At 34.7% G+C, this 23,906-nt stretch overlaps 1 protein-coding gene and 1 non-coding gene across 6 annotated transcripts in view; both read right to left on the reverse strand.

The window, feature by feature from the left end:
- Positions 1-23,906, reverse strand: part of CNTN1 (contactin 1) — a 370,073-nt gene that overhangs the window by 112,826 nt on the left and 233,341 nt on the right. For all 5 annotated transcript variants that reach the window (XM_007168319.3, XM_007168318.3, XM_007168316.3 and 2 more), the window contains 8 exons: positions 23,194-23,400; positions 19,812-19,911; positions 19,477-19,658; positions 16,443-16,567; positions 15,666-15,783; positions 11,767-11,917; positions 6,070-6,197; positions 5,587-5,762 (listed from right to left, as the gene is read on the reverse strand). In XM_007168319.3, coding sequence (XP_007168381.2) covers positions 5,587-5,762; positions 6,070-6,197; positions 11,767-11,917; positions 15,666-15,783; positions 16,443-16,567; positions 19,477-19,658; positions 19,812-19,911; positions 23,194-23,400 — 1,187 coding nt within the window. The remainder of the gene's footprint in view (positions 1-5,586; positions 5,763-6,069; positions 6,198-11,766; positions 11,918-15,665; positions 15,784-16,442; positions 16,568-19,476; positions 19,659-19,811; positions 19,912-23,193; positions 23,401-23,906) is intronic.
- LOC114236119 (small nucleolar RNA SNORA18) lies at positions 2,775-2,905 on the reverse strand. Its single transcript, XR_003622144.1, has one exon. It is a non-coding gene; the product is annotated as a small nucleolar RNA SNORA18 (small nucleolar RNA).

Raw genomic sequence — 23,906 nt, forward strand, 5'->3', positions numbered from 1 at the left:
ACAAGACGATAGAATACGTTAGGAGTTGAACTGCTGTTCAACTGCTGTCTTATCGTGTTTCAAATAATGGGAGGGAGGTTATATAAATAGATATAGACATGAGTACCAGTCAGTGGATTAGAAACAAGTGGTGAAGACCACAGTGTCTACAATCAAACCACCTTGGTTTCAAATCCTCTCTCTGCCACCAGCAAGTTGTATGACTTTACACAAGTTACTTAAAGTTTCAAATCTTGTTTCCCCACCTCAGAAATTGAGACAAATCACAGTAATATGTGCTCCATAGAGGACCGCTATGAAGATCACCTGAGAAATACATGAAAAGCATTTAATCCAATGCTGGCTAAACAGCAAGCACTCAGTAAAATGTTGACTATTATTACCTCTCCATTGCCCTCAGCAAAGAAATACCTAGAATCTTTTGTCTCAAACTAGGTATCCAGTAGAGAAAACAGTGCAAAATATAAATCATGAAAAATGAGATCTATAACCAGAAAAAAACTATCTTGCAAAAGCTTCTGGAATTTTCGATGTAGAATGTTTGCTCTATTATAAAAAGTATTGGTAATAACCAGTTACAATCTGCCAGATCTTGTGCCAAGCACTTTATAGGCATTCTCTCATTGAATTCTCACAAAAATATTATGAAGTAACCAGTATTGCAAACCCAATGAAGTAACCTGAATGAAATAAGTGAATTACTAATAAAATTTTACAGAGGGGGAAATCTGAAACTTAGAGAGGCTTAATCACTGACTCTAGATTAAGCCTAATGGAGCCTAGAGCTCTGATTGTGGCAAAGTCTCTGAACAATTCATATGATATTTATGAATTCAAAGCAGGTATGTAAAATCTTCTAACTGAACTATAATTTTAACATTTATTTGTAATCAGAAAAAAAGCTATTATAGCAGCAATACCAGAATTAGAAAGTTTAAGAAACTCAACGTGGTTAACTAAAATAATGGCTCTGACAGGGAGAACTGTCAAATAGTTGAAGGAAAATGACTCAAAGTGGGTGTCAAAAGTTAGGTAGCCCCTGAAAAAAAATTTCTGCAGATCAGGTACCACCATGAGAGAGGCATAAAATGATATATTACAAATACATATTTTTTGGTAGATAGTCTTACATCCTTTATAGAACAAAAGGGATTATAAATTAAATTGGTAAGTAAAATGACTCTGCTTTTGTATTTACTCTAAATGAGTAAGTAGCTATTGAACTGGAAAATCAAAATAGAAATCATTTTATATTTGGACTTGAAAAAATAGGTATTTGCCAAATAAATTTGACAGAATAAAAGATTGACAGATAAACTACTTATAAGCTTATTGTATCAAAGCTCCAAAGTTATGAAATTTGTAATTCATATATATATGTATATATACATATATATACTTAACATCAACACATAAATTCAAGTTCAAATGAAACATTTACTGACCCTAATTACATAACGATATAACACTCAGTGAACATTTATTGAATAGTGAAAGAATAAATAACATGACAGGTAAATTAGATATTTAACTTCTTAATATTTTTCTATAATCGGTATTGTTTACTTACAACTTAAAAATTAATAGCTACATTTTAAAACTAATTAATTCAAAAGAGTTTTACATAAAACAGGATCATAAATGTAATAGAAATGTTATTTATATATTTAAATTTTATAGGTCACTATAAATTCTTAAAAGAAATGCACATCTTCAAAAATATATAGTTACTTTTTTCCTGATAATTATATTAATATAATTGGAAAAAGTATAAAGAAAAAAATTTAAATCACACGTCTTAGATATAATTAATTTGATATAGATATATTATATATATATTAGATATATTATAATTATAGAAATATATAATAGATATATTATAATTTGTTTAATTTCATAAAGCTTCAAGTTCCAAGTAGGTCAGGCTGTGAAATTTGAAACCTTATGCACGGTTGCCACATGGTGGTCAAGATCAAGAATAGCAAGCTAAACTCACAACATGCTTGATTATTGAATATAACGTATTATTGAAGCCAAACTTGAAAATAAAAACTTAGGTTCTTAAAATTAAAAGTTTAAAATTTTATGTCTATATTCTTCATGAATTAGAGTTTCTGATATTAATTTTTAGCAATTAAAATTATTAAAACATGATGGTGATAATGACATCAGTTTTGTTAACTGTGATAGCTACCAAGTCATTTATATTTAAATTTTAAACTCATCGGGTAGCTCTGATTTATTTTGGATCAGAGCCTGTGCTTGTCTTTTTTTCCTACAAAAAGTGTAAAGGTTTTTTTTTATTATGTGTAACACAGGCAAAATTATTTAAGTCAATAAATTTTTAAGGAATTTCACATGTTCTGATTCCTTCCACTGCCAATCACCTTGATTTCTTCAATGTCTGATCCATAATTTTCAAGATAACGCTTTCAAAAAGAATTTTGTCTCAATCCACAGTAGTCATGTCATCGGTCCACAATTCTTTTAGTTGGGTTTCTTTGATCTCAAGTGGAATATGGACACACTTCAAAATTCCCCACCTGTAATCTTTGGGACCCAATTTCCTCAAGCAATTTACTTTAGGACCATGTTTAGGGTCAAAGGAGATGGATCTGCCTGGTACTGAATTTTAGACACCTTCTAAACATGCATTAAGTTCAAACCATATTCACTCTTAAGCTATCACACCTTAGAACAGTACAGATTGTTGGGATATGCCAATACCCAACATAAAAAGTTTGACTGTTAGGTTTTTCATAGTTTATTAGCAGCTCTGTCTTGAAGTTCTTTCCCACAGATCTAACACGTAGTTCTCTCAGTAAAGGAAACCACACAGTTACTCTATGAGGCATTTCCAACAATGTAGGTCTGCAGAAAAAGTCCCATCGGGATAGACCTCAACAGTGCCTGTGTTTGTCTTATTCACTGTTTTATACACCCTAGTGCCTATCACTGTTCCTGCTGTGGTATGGGTTCAGTACTATATTTTTAAATGAACAAGTGATATTCAATAATTGAAATGTTGCCAGAATTAAATAAAATATAGAAACATGATTTAAAATACCAAAAAAATTATACACTGATGTATTTGCTAGTGCAATTTGAATAACAGACAAATGCAGGCAGCAGCGTTCCTTCCTTCGAATTTGCTTTCCCCAGTACCTGCCATCCTTGTTATGTTTTCATTCACTGAGCTTTAGGTTGGAAGAGCCCTTCCTTCTGAGTGTTCTATTAGTGACCCCAGAAGCAATTACTAGCCATTAGGACTGTCTTCCAAAAGGTGGATCAGACACATATGGTGTTTTACTCAAATTTGTGTGGTACATTTAGCAGTGAAGTGTGACTGTGAAGTTTGCTTTAAAAGAGAAGGAGGATGCAAGGGAAAGCTTCATAGATCTTTCTTAGGTTCAAAAGGCAGAATTAAGTTTAATAATTTAAAATACATTTCTTATCTGGGTTTTTTAATTATTTACAGAGTTAAATCGACTTGTCCATCTACAAAGTGCTAAAAATGTGTCTCTGATACTTTTACTCACTGAAGTTGCCTACTTAACCAGTGAGTATGTTTTATGCCGCTGCTTGTTATTATGCTCCTTATTTGGTGGAATGAAGCTGAAACTGAGCCCCTGAAGCCAGAGCATGGGCTCACAGTCAGGGTCTGCTCTGGCTTCCCTGCGGGGCAACAACCTGAACCTCTGTGGCTAACATCCACAAAAGGAAGGAGCACAGTTAGTGATGACCAAAGTCTCTTACATTGTTATGACCTAATTTAATATTTATTTCTTAAACAGTCTTTCAGTGGTTTACTTTTCTCTTTTTTCAAGCCATGGGTCTCTTTTATCTTCTCTTTTTTTGTGTGTTTTTCTCTCTTTTTTGTCTTTTTCTCTCTCATTCTTTTTCCCTCTCCTCCTCCTCCCCCTGCACCTCTCTCTTTCTTTCTCTTCTTTCCATCCCTCTCTCTCTCCCTTCCTTCCTTCATTTCTTTTTTTGAAATGTTTATGTCAATCAACTTAAAGTAACTTATTTTAAAGAACATAAAGAGGCTCCACATATGAAGTTTCAGCTTCATTTAGGGTCTATTTTCAGAGACTCTACTGCAGCTATAAGTAACTACTTGTATAAACTATGCTTGTTGCATTTTAGAAAATATTCAATATATAACACCAAGCAAATTCAAAAGTCTACTTTTTTAAAATAAAATCTCTGTTTAGCTCACTTTTTTTCTTCAAATGAGTAAAAACTGAGTGGTATTTGCTTTTCTTGCAAAACAAAACACAATTTGAAGAAATTATTAAGGACAATGGTGCCAAATTTATTAATGTTGGGCATTCTTATAATTAAGCACATCAAAATAGACATATAACGAAAAAATATCACATGGTATAATGTTAAAATCATTCTCTACAAATTCTCAGTTGTTTATTTTTAAAATATAAATTTGTTTCAGAAACTGAAAGACAGTAGATTCACTATAGATGTACAGTTTTAGCTAAATCTGTTAGATTAAAAAGAAAGAAACTGGACATACAGTTAACATATAGAAGGCACAAACATTGATACTGTATTGATAATTGTTCTATGAATCTATCTAATAAAAATTTAAGAATAAATGTTTCCATCCAGTTAAAAACCATCTTAACCTGACTGAAAACTTGTTTTGGCTTTTTAAAGTGGAAAGTTCTAGAAGAATTTTTTTAAAAGAGTTAGACAATTTGAAAACATAATATTATAATAGATACATATCAAACTTCAGAGTTCATAGGACTTGAAAATCTTAAATATTCTACTGAGTTAATTCAAACTTTTATTAATAATTGACTTTTAAAATTAGAATTAAAGTTTTCTTAACTAAGCATATGTTCTAAATAGGTCTTTAGGTTCCTGAATGATTGCCTTTCTAAAGAACAGACTGGCAGGAGCAGTGATCAATTTACCCTTTAAATACACTGTAATTTAGGCAGCCCTATCAGCACAACAAGTGTTTTCCTATGCAAGTTGTTATACTTGCATTACTTCCCAGTCTTTTTCCTCTATTTTCATTTCTATACAACGATACCACTATGCTTAATTATAGGACTTGTATCATGTAAGCTTTCTTATTCTTAAAATACAGCCATTTAAGCCTTTTTAAAAATTACATGGACTAGTTCTCCAAACACTCCCACATATATAGCTTGTCTATTTCTTACCCTCAAAGAATAAAATAAATGCCATAAAGTCATCACTATAACAAAGGATAAGTTCTGTGCTCTTATTTCGTTTAAAATGAATGTGAAGGCACTCAGAACCTATAGTACAGATATAATGAGGCAGAGTAGACATTAATATAAAAATTGTATTATAGTAAAGAGCAAATGGACCTAAAGCACAACGAATATTTATTGATTAATATCGCTACCAAAATCCTCAGGTCTAGCCATTTTTAGAAAGGTTCAGGAATACTACAATTAATATAAGGAGACCCATGAAAAAATTTTGCCTGTTTTCCAGTCTCATGTACATGATTATGGTAATAGCAGTTGCAATACAGACACATGGGGGGGGGCGTTGGGATGTTAATAAGATGAAAAATAAAACACATACCATAAAATTCCGCTGGTAATGAATGTTCTCTTTGTTAAAGTCGATCACATAGCCATTGAAGGACCAAACAAATGTGAGATCTAGCGCAGGATCGAAGGAAGCAGCACACTGCATGGTTGCATTTTCTCCAACAGTGATGTCGGCATTAATTGGAGCCAATATAATTCGTGTGGGATCTATACATTTTTAAATAAAGGAGTAAACCACAATTCAAAAAAATACGAGACACCATATTATCTGGTACATTAAAAAATAAAAATCAATATAGTTGAAATCTCTGTGCAAAAGAATAAGATGCTTACAAATTCAAATTCCAAGAATAGTTTCATCAAACAAGAGATTTGCCCAGAAGGCTTTTGAAATGGAAACATCAAAATGTGGATTGTCTTATAAGCTTAGTGCTGAATCACGTCTTATAGTACATTAGAAATTAAGCACTGCCACACTTAAAAAAAAAATAAAGTTAATCAAATGGTTTCTTACCTGTGATAACAAGAGTCCCAGTGCTATTAGCCTTCCCTTTATTATTTTCTACAAAGCATGTATAGATACCTCCATCATTCCTTGTAATGTTATTGATTTCCAAGCTGCCATCTTCCCAAATGACTATTCTATTGAAATGAAAGAAATACATATTTCACAAAATTAATTTAATGAAATACATTACTATTCTATGTCTTAGATTAAAAACACTAACATCTTAGCATCATTAAAGTTTTACATAAATTGCTTGACAGAGACTTTTTTCAAGATGAAACATTCTAGCCTTTGTTTAGAATATTCTTTCTCAGCATCAAGTTTTTTTGGAAAACCACCTTCATCTTTTTCTTGGACTTATCACAGTAATCTCGAACATGTCCTCCTGCTGCCAACCTTGCCTCTACACAATTTCTTTTCCCACATGTCAGCCAGACATGAAGACATACATCGCATAAGTAATACAATGTCACTCTTTGGCTCAGTGATGTCACTCTACAGCTCAGAAGCCTCCAGTGACTTTTCCATCTCATGCATAGTAAAAGTCACAGCCCTTGGTTTGCCCTTTTAGGCCCTGGTCATTTTCACAATCTGTTTCTCACAACCTTCAAGGTTTTGCACAGTGACACCTTCAGTAAAGCTTTGTCTGATAAATTCTAGTTAGTATGGCATGCACACACCCACCCATGGCACTGCTGCTGTCCTGGCATTCCCCGTGCTATCCCTCTTCCCAGATTTTTCTTCCTAACACATATTTCATCAGACATACTTCAGTTTTACTTATTAATCTATCCTTGCATTAGATGGTAACATCCTGATGTCAGGAATTTGTATCTTCTTTGTTTGTGGCCCCATCTCAAGGTAACATATTCATTAACATAAACAATCAATAGGAAAAAACAAAAAAACAAAAAACTATGTTCCAGGAACTCCTTAAGGAGTGAGACACGAAGCAATGAGTAGGCACTCGATCAACCTGTTTTTGAACGTATGAACTACATGGAGTTTAACTGAAGCAGTGGCTCTCTACATGCCACCATAAAATGACTTTTAAACCACTGTGAGACAGACTTAGACCAGTCATAGGCCTGAAAGAAATGAGCCCAGACCTTCCAGGAACGTGACCCCAGGACTTCAGACTTGGTAGTTAGAACAGACTGTCATTTCCACAGCCACAGAGGAATACAAACATTTTAATTTTAGGAACTTTCAAAGAATGATACTGTAAAACCTACCTTAGTAAAAGCTTCTGTAACATTACTTTTAGGAAATTCTTCTATGAACAGAAACTAAATCTTTCATACTAATAGAACTTAAATGTATTCCCTCTGCCTGTCTACCTCTTCCTTGGAGTCAGGAGACCCAAAACTCATTATTTGTAACCTTATTATACCTAACTCTTACATATAATTTATATTACATATATTATGATATATTACATATAATTTATATATTTATTATATAAATTTACTATATAATGCCTTGCACTTACATTCAATATTGGATTGCCTGTCATTGGATTTTACTTTATTTTTAAATTTTTGATGTTCTTTTCCTTTATGGTTTATTACAGGATATTGACTATCCCGTGCTTTACAGTAGGACCTTGTTGTGTCTCCATCCTATATATAATACTTTGCATCTGCTGATCCCAAACTCCCAATCCATCCCCCCCACATCTCCCTCCCCCCTGGCAACCACAAGTCTGTTCTCTATGTCTGTGAATGTGTTTCTGTTCTGTAAATAAGTTCATTTGTGTCATATTTTAGATTTCACATACAAGTGACATTATATAGTATCTTTCTCTTTTTCACTTACTTCATTTAGTATGATAATCTCTAGGCCCATCCATATTACTGCAAATGGCATTATTTCATTCTTCTGTATGGCTAATATTCCATTGTATATATATACTACATCTTTATCCATTTATCTGTCGATGGACATTTAGGTTGCTTCCATGTCTTGGCTATTGTAAATAATGCTGTATGAACAATGGGATGCATGTATCTTTTCAAATTATAGTTTTGTCTAGATATATGCTCAGGAGTGGGATTGCTGCATCATATGGAAACTCTATTTTTAGTTTTTTGAGGAACCTCCGCACTGTTTTCCAGAGTGGCTGCACCAATTTACCTTCCCACCAACAGTGTAGGAGGGTTGCCTTTTCTCCACACCCTATCCAGCATTTACTATTTGTAGAGTTTTTAATAATGGCCATTCTGATCAGTGTAAGTGGTACCTCATTGTAGTTTTGATTTTCATTTCTCTAATAATTAGCGATGTTGAGCATCTTTTCATGTGCCTATTGGCCATCTGTATGTCTTCTTTGGAGAAATGTCTATTTAGATCTGATTTTTACTTTCCTTAAATATATGATTTCCAAAACCTTAATTTATCTCTGAAGCTTTGTACAAACACATACCAACAATTCTCCATATATTCCATTTTAAGAGCAGAGCTTGATAAAGGAAAATTACTACATACATATCTTACTAATAAAAATCTCCATATAAGAAAACACCAAAAATTTCACCAATAATATATTCCATAATTTCCTTGCTCGTCTTTAACTCTCCAGTTCCAACTTAAGTTCATTTCAGAATACTTTTTACTTATTGAAGAAATAATGTAGTATCATAATACAAACGTAAACATAAAAGTAATTATTTGATATTGTGGAAGCTATGCCAATGTCCCTCTATGTTCTCCAGCTGTGAGGAGTATAATTGATCCACAGCTCCAGCTGCTGCACTCAGAAATCCATCACTGTGTTTGAGCCAAGACAACACTTTCCACAGCTTGCTCTCAGCCAATGACTGAGTCCAGGAGGAATTTTAAGGCTGCATATTCCAGGTAGACATCAGGCTCCTCTGATGGGCATTTTTAGCTGGAACGCTCTCCAGTGGTCTTACCACACTCTCTTAGATCTGCACTGCAGTCTATTTCTACCCAGCCTTTCTTCCTTCCTTCCATTTCTCCTTCATTTGGAATCAGACCTGAAACTCAGATGGCTGTCCCAGCCTTCACCAAGAGTCTTCTCTGTTTTCCTTCTTAGGCATTGCCATTAATAAATCTCTTGCATGGTTAATCCCGCATTGGCATCTGCGTCTCATAGAACTCATATTAACACAGTACTAACATTAATGTCTCTCATTTTTTCTCACTAAGCTCTAGTGTAAGTCCTTAGCCAATATTCCACCCCCTCCCATTTAATTATTTTGTAAGTAAAGCAATGAAAATTATCATCAAGTTGCAATAGAAACAATAGCAACAATTAATCTTTCTAAAACCTACATTATATTCTTAGTTTTCTCACATTATTAGCTCTCAATTGATCATTGTCATCTTTAAAGTTTATACTTTCTTGTGTTGTTCAGCTCACCTACACTTTCAGGTACTTTGTCCATGATATTAAAATTAATTTCAGTAAGAGTATTTAGGGAACTTGAAGTTTTTGAATAATGATCCATATTCTGAATTCAATGTAGTTAAATTATCAGAATCTTATCCTCATTTTCAGATTATATCATATAGATAAACAGTCAAACAAGCCAGGAACCATCTGGTCTTTAATAAAGTAGTCACTTATTGTTGCCAAAATTATTCCAGTATAACCTCCATCTTATCTGTTAATGTTTAAAGCACACCAACTCTGGGGTAGAAAAGAATCTTGGAGAGATTCTCATATAAATGGCTCAGATAAAGACCATTTTAGAGTTGATAGCAGTCCATTGGATATAAATGAACAGCTACAAAGAAATTCTGTTGGAGAATGCGTATCATTTTAACCTTAAATAAAATCATACAATTGAGAACTTAATTACAACTTATCAAGATTTATGTTTCCTCTCTCCTGATTGCAAGTACTGCATATGCTATTTTACAAACCATTTACCAGGCACAGAGATAACTTAGTAATGTGGAACAGTTTTTAGGTAATTATATTAATCAGAATGAGATTATAGTTATGCTCAAAGACAGTTATTCCGTTACTCCTTGAATATTAGTTTCAACAGAAATATTTCTCTAAAAGTAATTATTAGTTTAACTTTTCTTAATACATACCATTTTATGACATTCAAACTTATTTTTACAAGAAATGCCAAATCTATAATAAAGAGATACTTAAATAATCTGAGATACTAATGGGTTAACATAGTGAGCAAAAATTAGATTTATAGACTCTTTCATCAAAAGGTCATACAATTTGATTCAAATACTTTAAAAATATTAAGACAGGACTAAAATAATAAGATTTTAGGAGCTAGACTTTTCTTTTTTTGAACACATGTTGGTATTGAGGAAAAACAAATCCATGAAGCATGGTTCTGAGAAATTTGTGGTTGCAGAGGCCCATGGCATGAGTCCTCATCAGAATCAGAGCAAGATTCTTTTCATTAAGGAGAGAGAGCTAATAGTGCAGCCAACAGGGAATGCTATGCTCGAGGCTGTTGCAGTAGTGAATACCTAAAATTGGAACTACCTTCTGATCATGGTCTGCATCACTCATTATCTGACTGCTAAAGCTTCAACCCCGTATTGCACAGATTGACTTTTCCTTTAACACTGATTCTTCTAGTATCATTTTGTTAAAGTGTTAATAAATCTTAGTCAGACATATTACCTGTAGAATTTAATGTATTCAGGGAAGCAGCTGCTGTCCTTGCACACCCCTCCCCCACCAGAGCTTTGTCTCATGCACAACCATACTTGTGATTATCCTAATAAGAGAACTGTGTTGCTAAGTGTTCATTCCATATCAGCATGGCACAAGTTCAAGTTCTGGCTTGGAGATTACTGATATATTTTCAGAAGGTCACTTCAAACCTTTCCAGGCTTTAGATACATCAAAACAGAGATAACACCCACCTTACATTCTTTATTGGATTACTGTAAAGATTTATCTTTTATACTTTTGCTAGAATATTTTTTTAAAGGCAAAAACTACTTTTTTCCTCCCTTATTTAAGCCTTTAGACAGATTTCTATTACTCTTAGATGAAGCCACAGAAAATGTTGTTACTGATGACCTGGCTTACTATGTGTCATCCCTTAAAACTGTTCTCCATTTTACTCTAAAGACAGTCATGTTGGTTTTAGTTCTTACATTCCGTATACATCCTCTGCTCTCTGCCTTAGGGCCTTTGCACATGCTGTGCTCCCTGCCTGAAATATTTGCTGCTCCCCAACCTTCACATCCCAATTCTCCTATTTCCCAACATTCCTTCTCCCCATAGATAGTTAGGAAGATTAGAAGTTCCTGTTCACTTCAGAAGAGGGAAGAGGTGATTTGTACTTTAAAATCACCTTTTATTTCCCTACTGAAATATTTAATAGGCTAATTGCATAAAAGTAAATCAAATATGAATGGCTATAGAAGCCCTTATTAGGGGAAAAATTAGAAAGACCCTATTTTATTTCCCATTGTTAATTAGTTTTGTGGCCTTGGGTAATTTGTCACAAACCTCTGAGCCTCAATTTTTAAAATTCTTTATAAACTCTAGAAGTCTAAAAATTGAATTCTGTTTATAATAGATACTGACAGTGATGGGTATTTCTGTTTACCTTAGAAATGTGATATCTTCTGGGGAGAAAAGTTAGAACAAAACATATTTATATTATGAATATGAAAACAAGTTCTCTACAAAGTAAACTTTCCCAAGTACTGAGTTGCAATTGGATTTCTAGTTTCTGGACTGACCTGCTGCTATTGACAAGCCGCTCTGTACCTTTACTCCATAAAAATTTTGGTTTGGGTGCAGCTTTAGGTTTGCATTCAATTATAACTCTTCCTCCTTTAGCAGCCAGGATCTTTTTCTTCATAGGATTCATTTCAAAAGTTGGAGCCAAAGCTAAAAGAAAGTAAACTATTATTTGTCTCTTTTGCTAAAATAGAAACAAAAGTTTCTTCTATACTATAGCATCTTTTATTCCCTTTTGATTAATAATCAATAGAAAAGATTAATCTCACCAAATGTTATCAGCAATGACCAACAGACATGCCATGCCTAATAATAATAACTGTTTTCTTTTATTTAAAACTTTATTGAGGTATATTTTATTTGTCAAAAACTTACCCATTTTAAATGTACAATTCTTGGTGATAACTGAATTAATTATTACACATTTAAGTTGTAATCAAATGCTGTATGCATATTTACCTTGAAGGTAATATCTAATTCAATTGTCTTGACTCAGTTGCTCAAGGGAAGTTAAGTGAAAGGATAGAGGAAGTTGAGCAATTATTAATATTGACACATATTCATAATCAGTAATCGTAGCCACACTTTGAATGAACTGTACCCAGCTTACGGATGAAAGAACTGGTATCTATTAAGATTATATAATTTGCCAAAGGTGCCACAGGCAGTAAGATATCAGATGGGATTTACATTTGAATCTAGATCCGTCTGATTTGCAAGCATGCTCTTTTCAGTAAACAATATGACTTCTCCTTCATTATACAAACATTTATTGAGCACCAACTGCGTGCAGACACTATGAGAGGCCTTAATAAACAGAGAGACCCCTGCCTTCAGGACCAACCTACAAACAGTTATGAGAATGATGTTTTCAATTAATTGAGAAGTACATTATGCACCTGTAGCTCATCCTTACCTCAAAGTACAGATCAATAATTATGAAAACAGGCTATAGAGTCTCATAAAATGTTACTCTCTTGATGATATGCCCTAATTTTCTTTAGTGTCCCCACATCTAGCTCATTTCTCAATCTCTTTGTCATTTTGCAGACTCCAGGGGGATTCCATCTTTTTATTTCCACACATCCCAATCATCTATAAAACTATCCTTTCTGGGGGCTTTTCTAGGCCTAAATATATCTTTATCCAGGTCTTGACCCTTCATCATCTAGTCCCATGATTCTCAAATTTTATTTGTGCATCATAATCATCTGAGGATCTTGGTAAAATGCTATTTAATAGATCTGGGGTGGACCTGAGATTCAGCACTTCCAACAAGCTCTGAGGAACATACTTTTTATAAAAATGATTTAGGTTATCCCATTGTTCTTTTAGTCTGAGTTTTTATAATTGGAAATAAATAAGTAAACAACCAACCTGTGTTGTACACCTAACACAGCATGTGGTATTTTGTATAGGCTCAATAAATATTGTGGGTGACATATTGCTTATAAAATATGAGAGAAATTTTAATCAGATTATATTTAGAAAGTCTAAATTTATCTAGAAAATAAGACATTTTTCTGAATCTGTTCAGTCTTAATAAAATCGTTGATTTTGTGCAGTCATTTAAATGACCCATGCTTATCTAATATTTGAATTTCTAGTGACAGAATCTAGAGCATGTTCATGTATACATATATATACATATATATTTGTGTATATATATATATATTTTTTCTTTTGTTCTTTATTGAGCCTATTACAGACTAGTATCTGGTGCAGAGTAAGCACTCAATAATCACTTGGTGGATGAATATATGAATTAACTAAATAACTCAGGAAAGAAGAGAGAGAAACACTGTTCCTAAAGGTAATAAACAAAACTAGACTGAAACAAATATAAAGATGCTCAGGAATTAATCTCAGTCTCAAAATGATCAATTTGCTTAATTACTACCTTAATAGATTAATGATTGCAAGATTTAGGTTTGAAGACAGAGAGATCTTTCAGTCTGAGCTGTTAAATTTTCATTTTCTCTTGTAACATATAACAATTAACAAGAAATTTTAACAGAAAACAAAAGCGTTTACATTTGGAAGGAATTGAAATTCACCTCATATCTTCTCTAAGAGTCAAAATGATTTTATTGCACTTCATACCAAAGCGATAGGGTATGAAGCTTAAGCCTAAATGTTTCTTTGATACCCAAAGAAACTAGATTAAATATATTAGCAAGGAATTTTGACTTTAGGGGGAAGAAATGGAATATGATACTCAGCATTATAAGAAGAGGCAGGAAAAGTTAAAATCAAGAAGGCCTCAACTCTTTTTAAAGATAGCTTTCTTTAATATTTTCTTGTAACTGTCTCACTGTCTTTCATGTTCTTTTAGTGTCACTCAATTTGTAGTGATACCAATGTTCTAAAAAATTTCCCTTTGGTGTCTCAAGAATAAAAGAGGCTGTGCTGAGTCATTGTTTTATCTTTTCAGTAATCATTTCTAGCAGAGAAATCCTGCCCACCTGGATTCATTACTTACAATATGACTAAACCTGGTGACAGACACTTCAAATAGTATGAAAAGGACATGATAGTATGAAAAGGACATGATACTTTTAATTAAAGTAGTTGTAATGAAAATAAGAAGAAAGTAAAAAATCTCAGAGAGATTTATGGGATAAAAATGAGAAATTTAATAGATGTAAAGTGGGGAAAGTATGTAGTGGATTGTGTCATTCTTTAGAACAGTAAATATTTCAGGAAGAGACAATGTGAATGAGTGAGAAATAATGAATTCGGTTTCAGACATGCTGAGTTTGGGATATCTGTGAAGTTACCCAGATGACCATTTCTACCAAGAAACTTTTATAGTGAGCTTGAAGCTGAGGATAAAATTCTGGGCTAGAGGTATAAATTAAGGGGTCCTTTATAGTTAATGTGCAAAGAAGAAGATATCACCCACGTTTCTTAAAAAATTTAAAAATAATAATAATTGAAGAATATTATTATAAAATACGTGAAAGAATGAGTAAGAAAATGGAATGCAAACAGAGGAATGGAACTCTGGAAGAGAGCAAGATTTCCAACTGAGCAGGGAAGGGGTAAAAAGGAAAATGAAGGCAATCAAGACAAAATAATCTGGGAGGTACCAGAGCATGGCGTCACCAAGGACAAAAGAGAGGAGAATTCAAGAGGAAATCATGACCAGAAACAGAGGCAGCTTGAGAGATATGCACACACACTCACACACACTCACACACACACACACACACACACACACACACACACAGACACGAAGAAGGGATGTCTGTTGAGGGCAGAGATAAAGGGATTATTTTGGGACAAGATACATCATCCTCTGGATAAAGAGTATCGAAAGGACAAGTGTAGTAAAGATTCAGATAGTTTTGAAGAGGGATGGGAAGTTGAAATATATTATTTCAATGGTTTTCAATTTTCATGGAGAAGTAAGAAAGTAATATGAAAGTAGGAGTGAGGGTGGGGTAAGGGGGTTGAGGAATGTCTTGAAGGTTTTCAATAGCAATTTTAACCCAGGGACCCAGGGAGTGATAAAGCTACCAAGTGCTAAACACTCATCTGAGGCTGGCTCACAGGCCTTGCGGAAGCATCAATCTTCACTATGTGATGTCCTGGCAGCGTTTAGCTGCCCAAACATAGGAGAGAACAAGACATAAAAACTGGCACGTGTAAAGTTTGCTTTACCATTCAAAAAATCTTAAAATCCTTTATACTCCATGTTGCCTCCAATTTATTTACTGTTCTTTAATGAAAGGAAAATAATAATATCATTCTATTCCAAACCACATTTTAGAAATGTTTAACTTTTAATTCAAGAAAGTAGTGTGAAATTAAATATAATCTGTATATAATGCAGGATCATTTTAACGTGTTGCTTTCTTGCTGATTGTTAACAGAAACCAGAAATAATACTGACCCAAGATCTTCAACTCCGCGTTTGCATAAATGGCTCCATGTGTATTTTCAGCTATGCACTGATACATGCCAGCGTTTTCAAAGGTCACATCATACAGTCTCAATTCCCCTCTATGATACTGGAAAGAACACAAAGTAAAACACATTTTCTTGATAGACTTTAATAGAAATGGTTTCATTTGGTTTTGGGCTTGGTTGTCTTTCCATTTAGGCACATTATTTTTGCCCCCACTGTTAACTAAGTCTAGTGGAGTGGGGTTTTCATGGTATGGGGAAGTAAAACCCACTTACCATGCCCAGTGGCTCTTGTTCTATTCATCCTACACAGCAGAGAGTCCACCTTTTTCCCTCTTGGCCCAGCTGGGAGATTACAGTGGGAAGGTAGAGAAGGACCCCACTGCTGCTACTTGTCCCCAGGGCTAAAGGTAGGACCTTCATTCTTACCTCTGTTTCTGTGGGGTCAGGGAAACAGTGGCAAGAAAAAGAGGACAATATCAGGTAGTAGAGATGGATGCATAGGAAGAGGGTGAAAAGTGGAACAAAGGAAACAATAAGGAGAGAGAGAGAGAAGGTAGACATAAGATTACAGAAAATTGTTTAAGCTGAAAAAAGACACTTTATGTTCACTTTCTATTTTTTTCTTTTAAAGGAGACTTTTATATTTCAGGGGCTAGATGCCCTTAATCTATTGACACTCCTGCTAACTTTATCCCAGGATCACCCAGAAATGTTACCTGAACATAGGCTCAAGAACTGCAAAGCACTTGAACATACATACCGAATATCCATTCTTCAGCCATCGGATGGTAGGGATGGGCTTCCCTGTGGCCACACAAGGCCAGTAGAGATCACTACCTATATCCACCTCTGTGTCATTGATGTGTTCTACCCACTCAGGAAATGCTAAAAAGTAAAGAACATTGTAAATTGTCAAATGCAAGTCAACATTCATCATCATCTCAAGAGGACAAATATTGCACTTAGTTGATCTTCTTCTGGAAAATACATTAAATACTCTGTGTGTCTTAAAATCAATGACAGAGTCAGTGAAATTGAATTTCTACAGGTCAGCAGGTAAACTTTATCCTACATTATTACAGCACTAGGTAACTGTAATTCAATTCATAATTGTTTTTCTACTTGTGAACCATGTTTTGTTGGAAAGCTAATTCATGAATAGCACTAAAATAATTGATCTTTTTCTTATAATGTAAATCTTTCAAAATGACACATAAGGTTTTAAAGAATTATGTGTTAATTTATTATGTAAGAGGGGTAGAGTGTAGGGTACAAGTGGAGATGTTGACCTCAGAGAGCAGCTGAATCTAGAGTATAAAGAGATAAGGGTAGAGATGCAGGTGTCAGTAGATGTGGAGTGGGAGTTTGTGAAAGCTCCAATTTAATTACTACCATTTTCTCTGTGAAATAGGAAGCCAAGTTATTAGCTGAGAGGAAGACTGAAGGAGGAGGTACTGTGGGTTTGAAGGAAATCACGAAGGCATGAAATGGTCATCTAAGAGAGTGAGAGAGTAAGTGAATCTGGAGAAATGCAGTCTAGTTGCCAGGCAATATTAAGGATCCATTTAAAGTTAATGATGCTTAATTCAAAATGGGCTAATCAGCCTGGTAGTGCTGATCTCAAGTCATATTCAAGTTCCTTGGTTCTGGCACTAAGGCAGAGAGCTAGATTTTTCCAGGATTAGCCTTTGTCAAGGTAGTAAAGCAAAGTGGAGAGAGGAAAGTGAGCTGAGCAGGTGGGCAAGGAAATGATAATGAATGAACCCAGATTTAGATGGGCAGGGTTAGGGGACATCAGAGAAAGTTAAAACAGAGTAAGATTAACTGATTATAGTTGCTGGTAGAGTCAAAGGATTGTAGGAACCTGGGTATTGGAGCTTGAAGGTGGTGATCAGAGTGAAATGCTTGAACTTGAGATCGTAAAGGGATTGTAACTTGGTAACAATAAGGTCTGAAGCATGGCAGTGGGAGTGAGTTGCTGAGGAAGGTTGTAGGACAAGATCATTGGAGGAAAGAAATTCAAAGGAACTGAGAGGGCACACTATTGGAAAAGTTATTATAGTCTACATGATTTTATGTCACCAAGAATGAAGTCAGGAGTAGAGCTGTAGTTGGTGACAGTTGTCAATAGTGAAAATCTTAGGGCAATGGGGGCTGAGGAGGGGCGACCTGACATAATATTGTAAACTGGATGATTAAAGGAAAAGAAAGATAGTCTAGCAATGGCAGTGAAGAGCAGGGAGGGCAGGTACTGGCAGTACTTCCAGTCACTCCTGGGGATGAGGGCTGTGAAAGAAAAATCAGCCACTGCTTGAGTGGTCTACAGGGGAAAGTTTCTTTAAGGGAGAGCCAAGTTTCAGTTAGAGCAAGAGAATAAAGGGAATGTTCAAAGAAGAAGTTAAGAATATAGGGGAATCTGATAATGGACTATGTACTCTAGAAGCATAGTATAAAGACTTCAGAAGTTGGGAATGAAGGGGAAATAGAGACTAAGTAGGACATGTGCAGAGCTCTGTGGGTATTAAAGTGTAGGCCATAAGGAGGCCCTGGGGTCCAAGGGCTTCTTAAGGCAAATGAAATGCACAAGGTGAAGGTAAAATGATCCTAATCTTAGTGGACTTTATGAGATGGTGGTGGTGAGGCTGCATATCCTGGGTCATCGGAGACACTTACTTTATTCTGATATAGACAGAGGCCTGGGGTGTGAGGGATGGGGGTAGGGGTTGGTCTTGACCCTGTCACAGTACCCTTTCAGCCTTCTGGTATTCCAGTTCAGCTGAGGCATCATCTCCAGTTTTTCTTATCATCCATCTTTTTGATGAGGCTAAGGTACCCCTTTGCCATATGTTTTATCAATATCATATGTAATTTTCCATATCGCACTCTCACTATTTTCTTTATAATTATATATATTGGGGGTATATATTTATTTGACTGTATATGCTTGTATAAATTTGGGGGTTTTGTATGATATGACTAGAGTATGAATTCCTCAAGGACAGAATATTTCCTTTAACTTTCCTTGCTCCTATCATAGTGTTTGCCTCTGAGGACACACTCAGTATACACTTGTTGAAGCCTTAGATGTTTATTTAGATGTGACCTGCAAATTTCACATTGTGGAACATTGTAGGGATGATTTCAGTCTGAAAAGTTTCAAGCATTGACTGAGAAACAACATTCTCTCCTCCCAAACATAAGCTTATTTTAATGTGTGAGAAGCAAACACTTGTGCCAAGAAAATTGTATTAAAGAAAAATTTTCCTTAGACCATTCGTTCTCTAAGTGTGGCTCCTGAACCAGTAACATCAACATCTCCCAAGAATTTGTTAGAAATACAAATTCTTGGGTCCCAAATAGACCTTCTAATTCAGAAACTCTGAGGGTGGGAACCAGCAATTTGTGTTTTTAATAAGCCCTCCAAATGATTTTAAAACATGCTAAAGTTTGTGAACCACTGGGTTAAAGTAAGTCATAATGCATAGGTTCTTGTACAAATAAAAAAGAGAGCTTGAAGAATGTCTACAAACTATATGAATTATATCTTCTGAAAATTATCAATAACACTACTATTGATCCATTGGTGTTCCTATGATACCAGTGGCATAAATTCTTAACTTATATACTCATATTTGTGACTTAATTAGACATAAAGATGAATATTTTATCCTTTTGCATAATGTAATGCACATCACTATTTTTAAACTAATCATTTTATGCTAGTTTTTCAAGTATGAAAGTGGCTTTCAATAAGATATTGATTAAATGTATGGAAAATTAAAACAAAACTCTACCTTGAACATAAATTCTTGCCTGGTGTTTATCCTTTCCTCTAATGTTCTCAGCCTCACATTCATATGTGCCTTCATCTTCTAGCTGAATATTGAAGATCTTCAGGACAGCTCCAGAGGTGCTGATCTCAGCCGTGCTTGGCATTGGTTCTAGGACCTTCCGCCAACGGATATCAGGAACAGGACTTAAATAGGAGAAAGTAAGAGCTAATGGTCCACAATGCTTAAAAGACCATTTACTCTATGTTTATAGCTAAACATTTACAACATTTATTTCCTAACAATACAAAATTTAATGTATTTCTATATATGTTAATAAAAACTGTGAGTATACTTACTTGCCAAGTGCAAAACACTCTAAAGTCACATTTTGGCCCATCAATGCATATATGTCCTTGAACTGAACTACAATATCAGCAGGATATGGTTTTGTTGTTCCTAATTTAAGAAAAACAAAAATATCAACTAATTAGTAAGCAGAGTAGTGTTTGTTTAACATTGTGGTTTTTATAAGATTAGAATTGCTTCAGTATGGAAGACTTTTCTCTGTACAAGTACTGGAAAATATCTGATCATGTCACAATGTATAGATTTGTTTATTTATGCATAGTATGCATACAGTATGAATTTTATTAAGCATTTTCAATCATATTGGCTCATTCTGACAATGGTGTAACCAATTTGACTCAAATCACTAAAAAAATCAACAATTTTTTAGGAAGCATCAAATAGGTATAAAACAAGCATAAAATAGGTATAAAACGAGCATCCCAGGCAATTCTGATGAATTGGATTTTTGATCTGTACCTTGAGAAAACATTGATCCAAGGGGCATTCCTTTTGATTCTGCCTCTAAAATACAACTTGGATCTGCCAGTTACTCTATGGGAATCAGGAAAAAAGAGAAAAAAGAAAGGAAATGAGGGATAAGGGAAGAAAGAAGAGAGAAGAGTGCAAAAGAAAGAGGCAAGGCAAGAAAGAGGAAGAAAAGAATAAAGGAGTGTCCATGGAGATGAAGGCAAAGAGAAAACAATTTTAAAAGAGGAAAGGAGAGAAGGAAAGAAGAAAATTGTTTATTTAAATATCACCGTGTTCATCAATGGCAACATTTATTTAGCATATCAGTATTGAAAGATGTAATTCCCTCTATCTTACAGTGGAAGAAATAAGCTCAGAAAGGCTAAATACACTGTTTAGGATCACAACATGAGTGTGTATTTTACATTGTATAACACTAGAAAGACAAATAGATATACAAAGACCTGAAATACCAGCCAAAACAAAAGTAAATGCTCTGAAAGAGTGGCAGCCAAGGAGGATTGTTGGAAGTACATAGGGGCCAAGGGAATTTCAAGCAAAGAGGGCATTTGAACCAGACCAGTTCAAGTTGAGGAAATACCATATTATGACACAACTTCAGGAGTGTGCAGGGAATTATAAAAGGTCTAAGAATCAAAATGATACTGAAGCATATGTAGTTGAAGGTGAGCTTGAACCTACAACATAGAAGACTTGAAACTGTGATATGAAAGAATTTGAAGCTAATTTCCTCAATGGGTAACTACTAATAGGTTATGATAAAAGAAGTAATATGAATCTTAATTTTGGTTTAAGTAGAAGACCTTGTTGTCAGTTTTAAAGGAAGGAATATGGAGAAGAAAAATAGCAGAGAGTCAAAGATCTAAGGGAGTGTGTTTCATAAATTCAGAAAAATAGAAGAGGGACTAAACGAGGGCACAGTTGCAGTGGGAACAGAAAGGAAAGGGCAGATCCAAGTTGTATTTTACAGGCAGAATCAAAAGGACTGCCCCTTGGATCAACATTTTCTCAAGGTACAGATCAAAAATCCAATTAATCAGAATCACCTGGGATGCTCAATGAACCTGCAGATCACATCCTAGGGGTCTAGGATGGGTCACATCCTCGGTCTGCTGAATCACTATCTTTGGGTTCCACATTTTCCTCAAACTTCCCAAGTGCTTATGTCCTAAATTGGAACCACTGTGTTCACTGTCCTGAGGATGGCAGTGGAGAGGAGTTGATGATTAAAAATGCTCTCCCGAGTTATTGCTAAATGAGAAATATGACAGTATTGCTAAATGAGATGAAGAACACCAGAAGAGGAGGTTTAGAGAGGAGATAAAAGATGTACTTGGAATATTTCAAACTTAACATCCTTGGGAACTTTCTGTGTGTCAAGCCCAGGATGTAGGTAGAATTCAGGATTAAATACAGGGAAAAGTTTTGGAGATGCAAATTTGGAGTCATCACATAGGGCTACTAGCAAAAAAGGTGTAAATGAGTGAGAATATCTGGGAAAAGATTAGAAAGAAATATTAGAAGGAGGAAAATCTGATGAAGGATACTGCAGAGAATTTGTCAGCTAGGCAGGTGGGAGATGAACGGAGGCAGAAGTAGTCAGAAAAAATAGGAAAAGAAGGGAGAGTTCAAGAGAGGCAGAGAGATCAACAAGTGTCAAAATTCATACAGTATCACGCCTGAAAATGTCCTTTGGATTTAGCAAATAAGAAGTGGTTTCGCTTATTCATTGAATACAAAATAATACGCAGAGGGAAAGGAATGGAGGAGAGTTTGAAGATTCAGAAAAGAAAGGAAAGAGTGATGTAGTGATGTCCTTAAATGAATCAAATGGACTGTGAACCAGGGCAACTGGAGGAAGCAGCCTGAGCAGCAGGAGAAACACTTCTTCCACCGAGAAAGAAAGAAGCACTGAATTTCGAGGGAAGCATAGGGAAGAAAATTAGGGAAATTTTTACATGATGGCTCCTTTTCACTCTGTGAAGTAGTGGTGAGAGTATCTCCTAAGATTTGGGAGGGGAAAAAAAGCCAGAAAATCAAAAGATATTTATTGAATTCTAACCATGTGACTGCTATCTTGAGAAGAATAATAAAAATAGAATCTTTGTGGTATGATGGACTTTTCCCCATTGCTATACACAACTTAGGGGTAGAGGTAGGAATCAAACCTAAGTCTGCCAACAACAGTACCAGTATTTCCTCAGAAGCTTGAACTCAGTGATATGAGTGTAGCAGCAGGACTGAGATAAAAATAATGTGAAGTAAGAAAACATATTGTGATCTGATTTTCTCAGGAAGTGGTACATTAAAAAATGGAATGTAGTTCATTCAATTGAAGCCTGAGAAAAGGCCAGTCAAGAATGTTAGTGGTCATCAAATATGGCTCCACGGTAGTCATACCCTACACTACTTACAGTAGAAAGGTAATTTATATACTTATTTGCTTCATGTAAATAGTTCCTTAAAAATATCAAAATAATCCAATTGCCTTCTTCCCCCTGCCCCCCAATTCTGTAATCACTATAGTTTGTTTTGATCTAATCATTCATTCTCTTTCATGAATTTACTAAGAAGTAGGATTGGACATGAAACAAAAAGCAGTTGCTGGTGATTCCCATTGTAAATGATATAAGGGTATTTTGCTAATGAATTGATTGGTTCTCTATGCATTCCCTGAGCTAGAGGCAACCAGTCCAAACTCAACAACCTTAGGACACTTTTATGATGTAAATCTTCTCTATGGGAAAAACTAAGGAAGGGCAAGGCTTACAAAGTACACATCCTCTGTTTGCACCTACAGAGCAGTCAGCTGTTCTCCCCACTGGATATTTCTTTTCATTATTGTAAGTATGCCATAAGCAGACAACCTTGCAAAAACAGAGGAACAAATATGATACTTACGTTCAGGTAGTGGAATGAGAGGGATAAATTTGCTGAACACACTCTTTGTAATAGAGGGACTGGATACAAAGCAGGAATAATTCCCTTTGTCTGATGCCTCAACATTAGCAATGTAGAGATTGCCATTTGTCTGAGACACAAATCTTCGTTTATCCATTGTGATAAACACAGGAAATTCATTTAGAAGCCAGCGGTAGCTAAGATCATCTAGAAGAAAATATTGTTGACTAAGTGTTAAGCTCTTCTCCAAAAGCAAAGATTTTGTTTTCTAGTAATAAGCACATAATCTAATCTAGGCTTTTGTAGAGCCAAGAAGTTGGAAATAGGCCAAGATAAACTGCAAATTTTCTAAAAGCTACTGTAGTTTGAGTGAGTATAAAGTGATTCTAAGGAATTATATCTATCTCTCAATTATTTATGGATTACTAATATTTTTTTATTTCATTGATGGGCAAAATGAAACTCAGAGAGGTTAAATGACTTGCTTAGAATTTCATGGCTAAGAAGAATTAGGATTCTGAATCCAGGTCTAATAATTCTAAATTCTATCTTCCCTACTGCATTTAAAAGATAAAATCAAGATTACTAACCATACTGTGGCTCTATATCGTTTTATTTTTATACTCCTATTTTAAATGATTGATTTAGGAATGAGTTTACATAGCCTATTCTGGCCACATTAAAAAGTGAAAACTACAGAAACAGAGGAAAGC

The sequence above is a fragment of the Balaenoptera acutorostrata genome, chromosome 11 (genome assembly GCF_949987535.1).
Source record: "Balaenoptera acutorostrata chromosome 11, mBalAcu1.1, whole genome shotgun sequence".
NCBI classification, from domain to species: Eukaryota; Metazoa; Chordata; class Mammalia; order Artiodactyla; family Balaenopteridae; genus Balaenoptera; species Balaenoptera acutorostrata.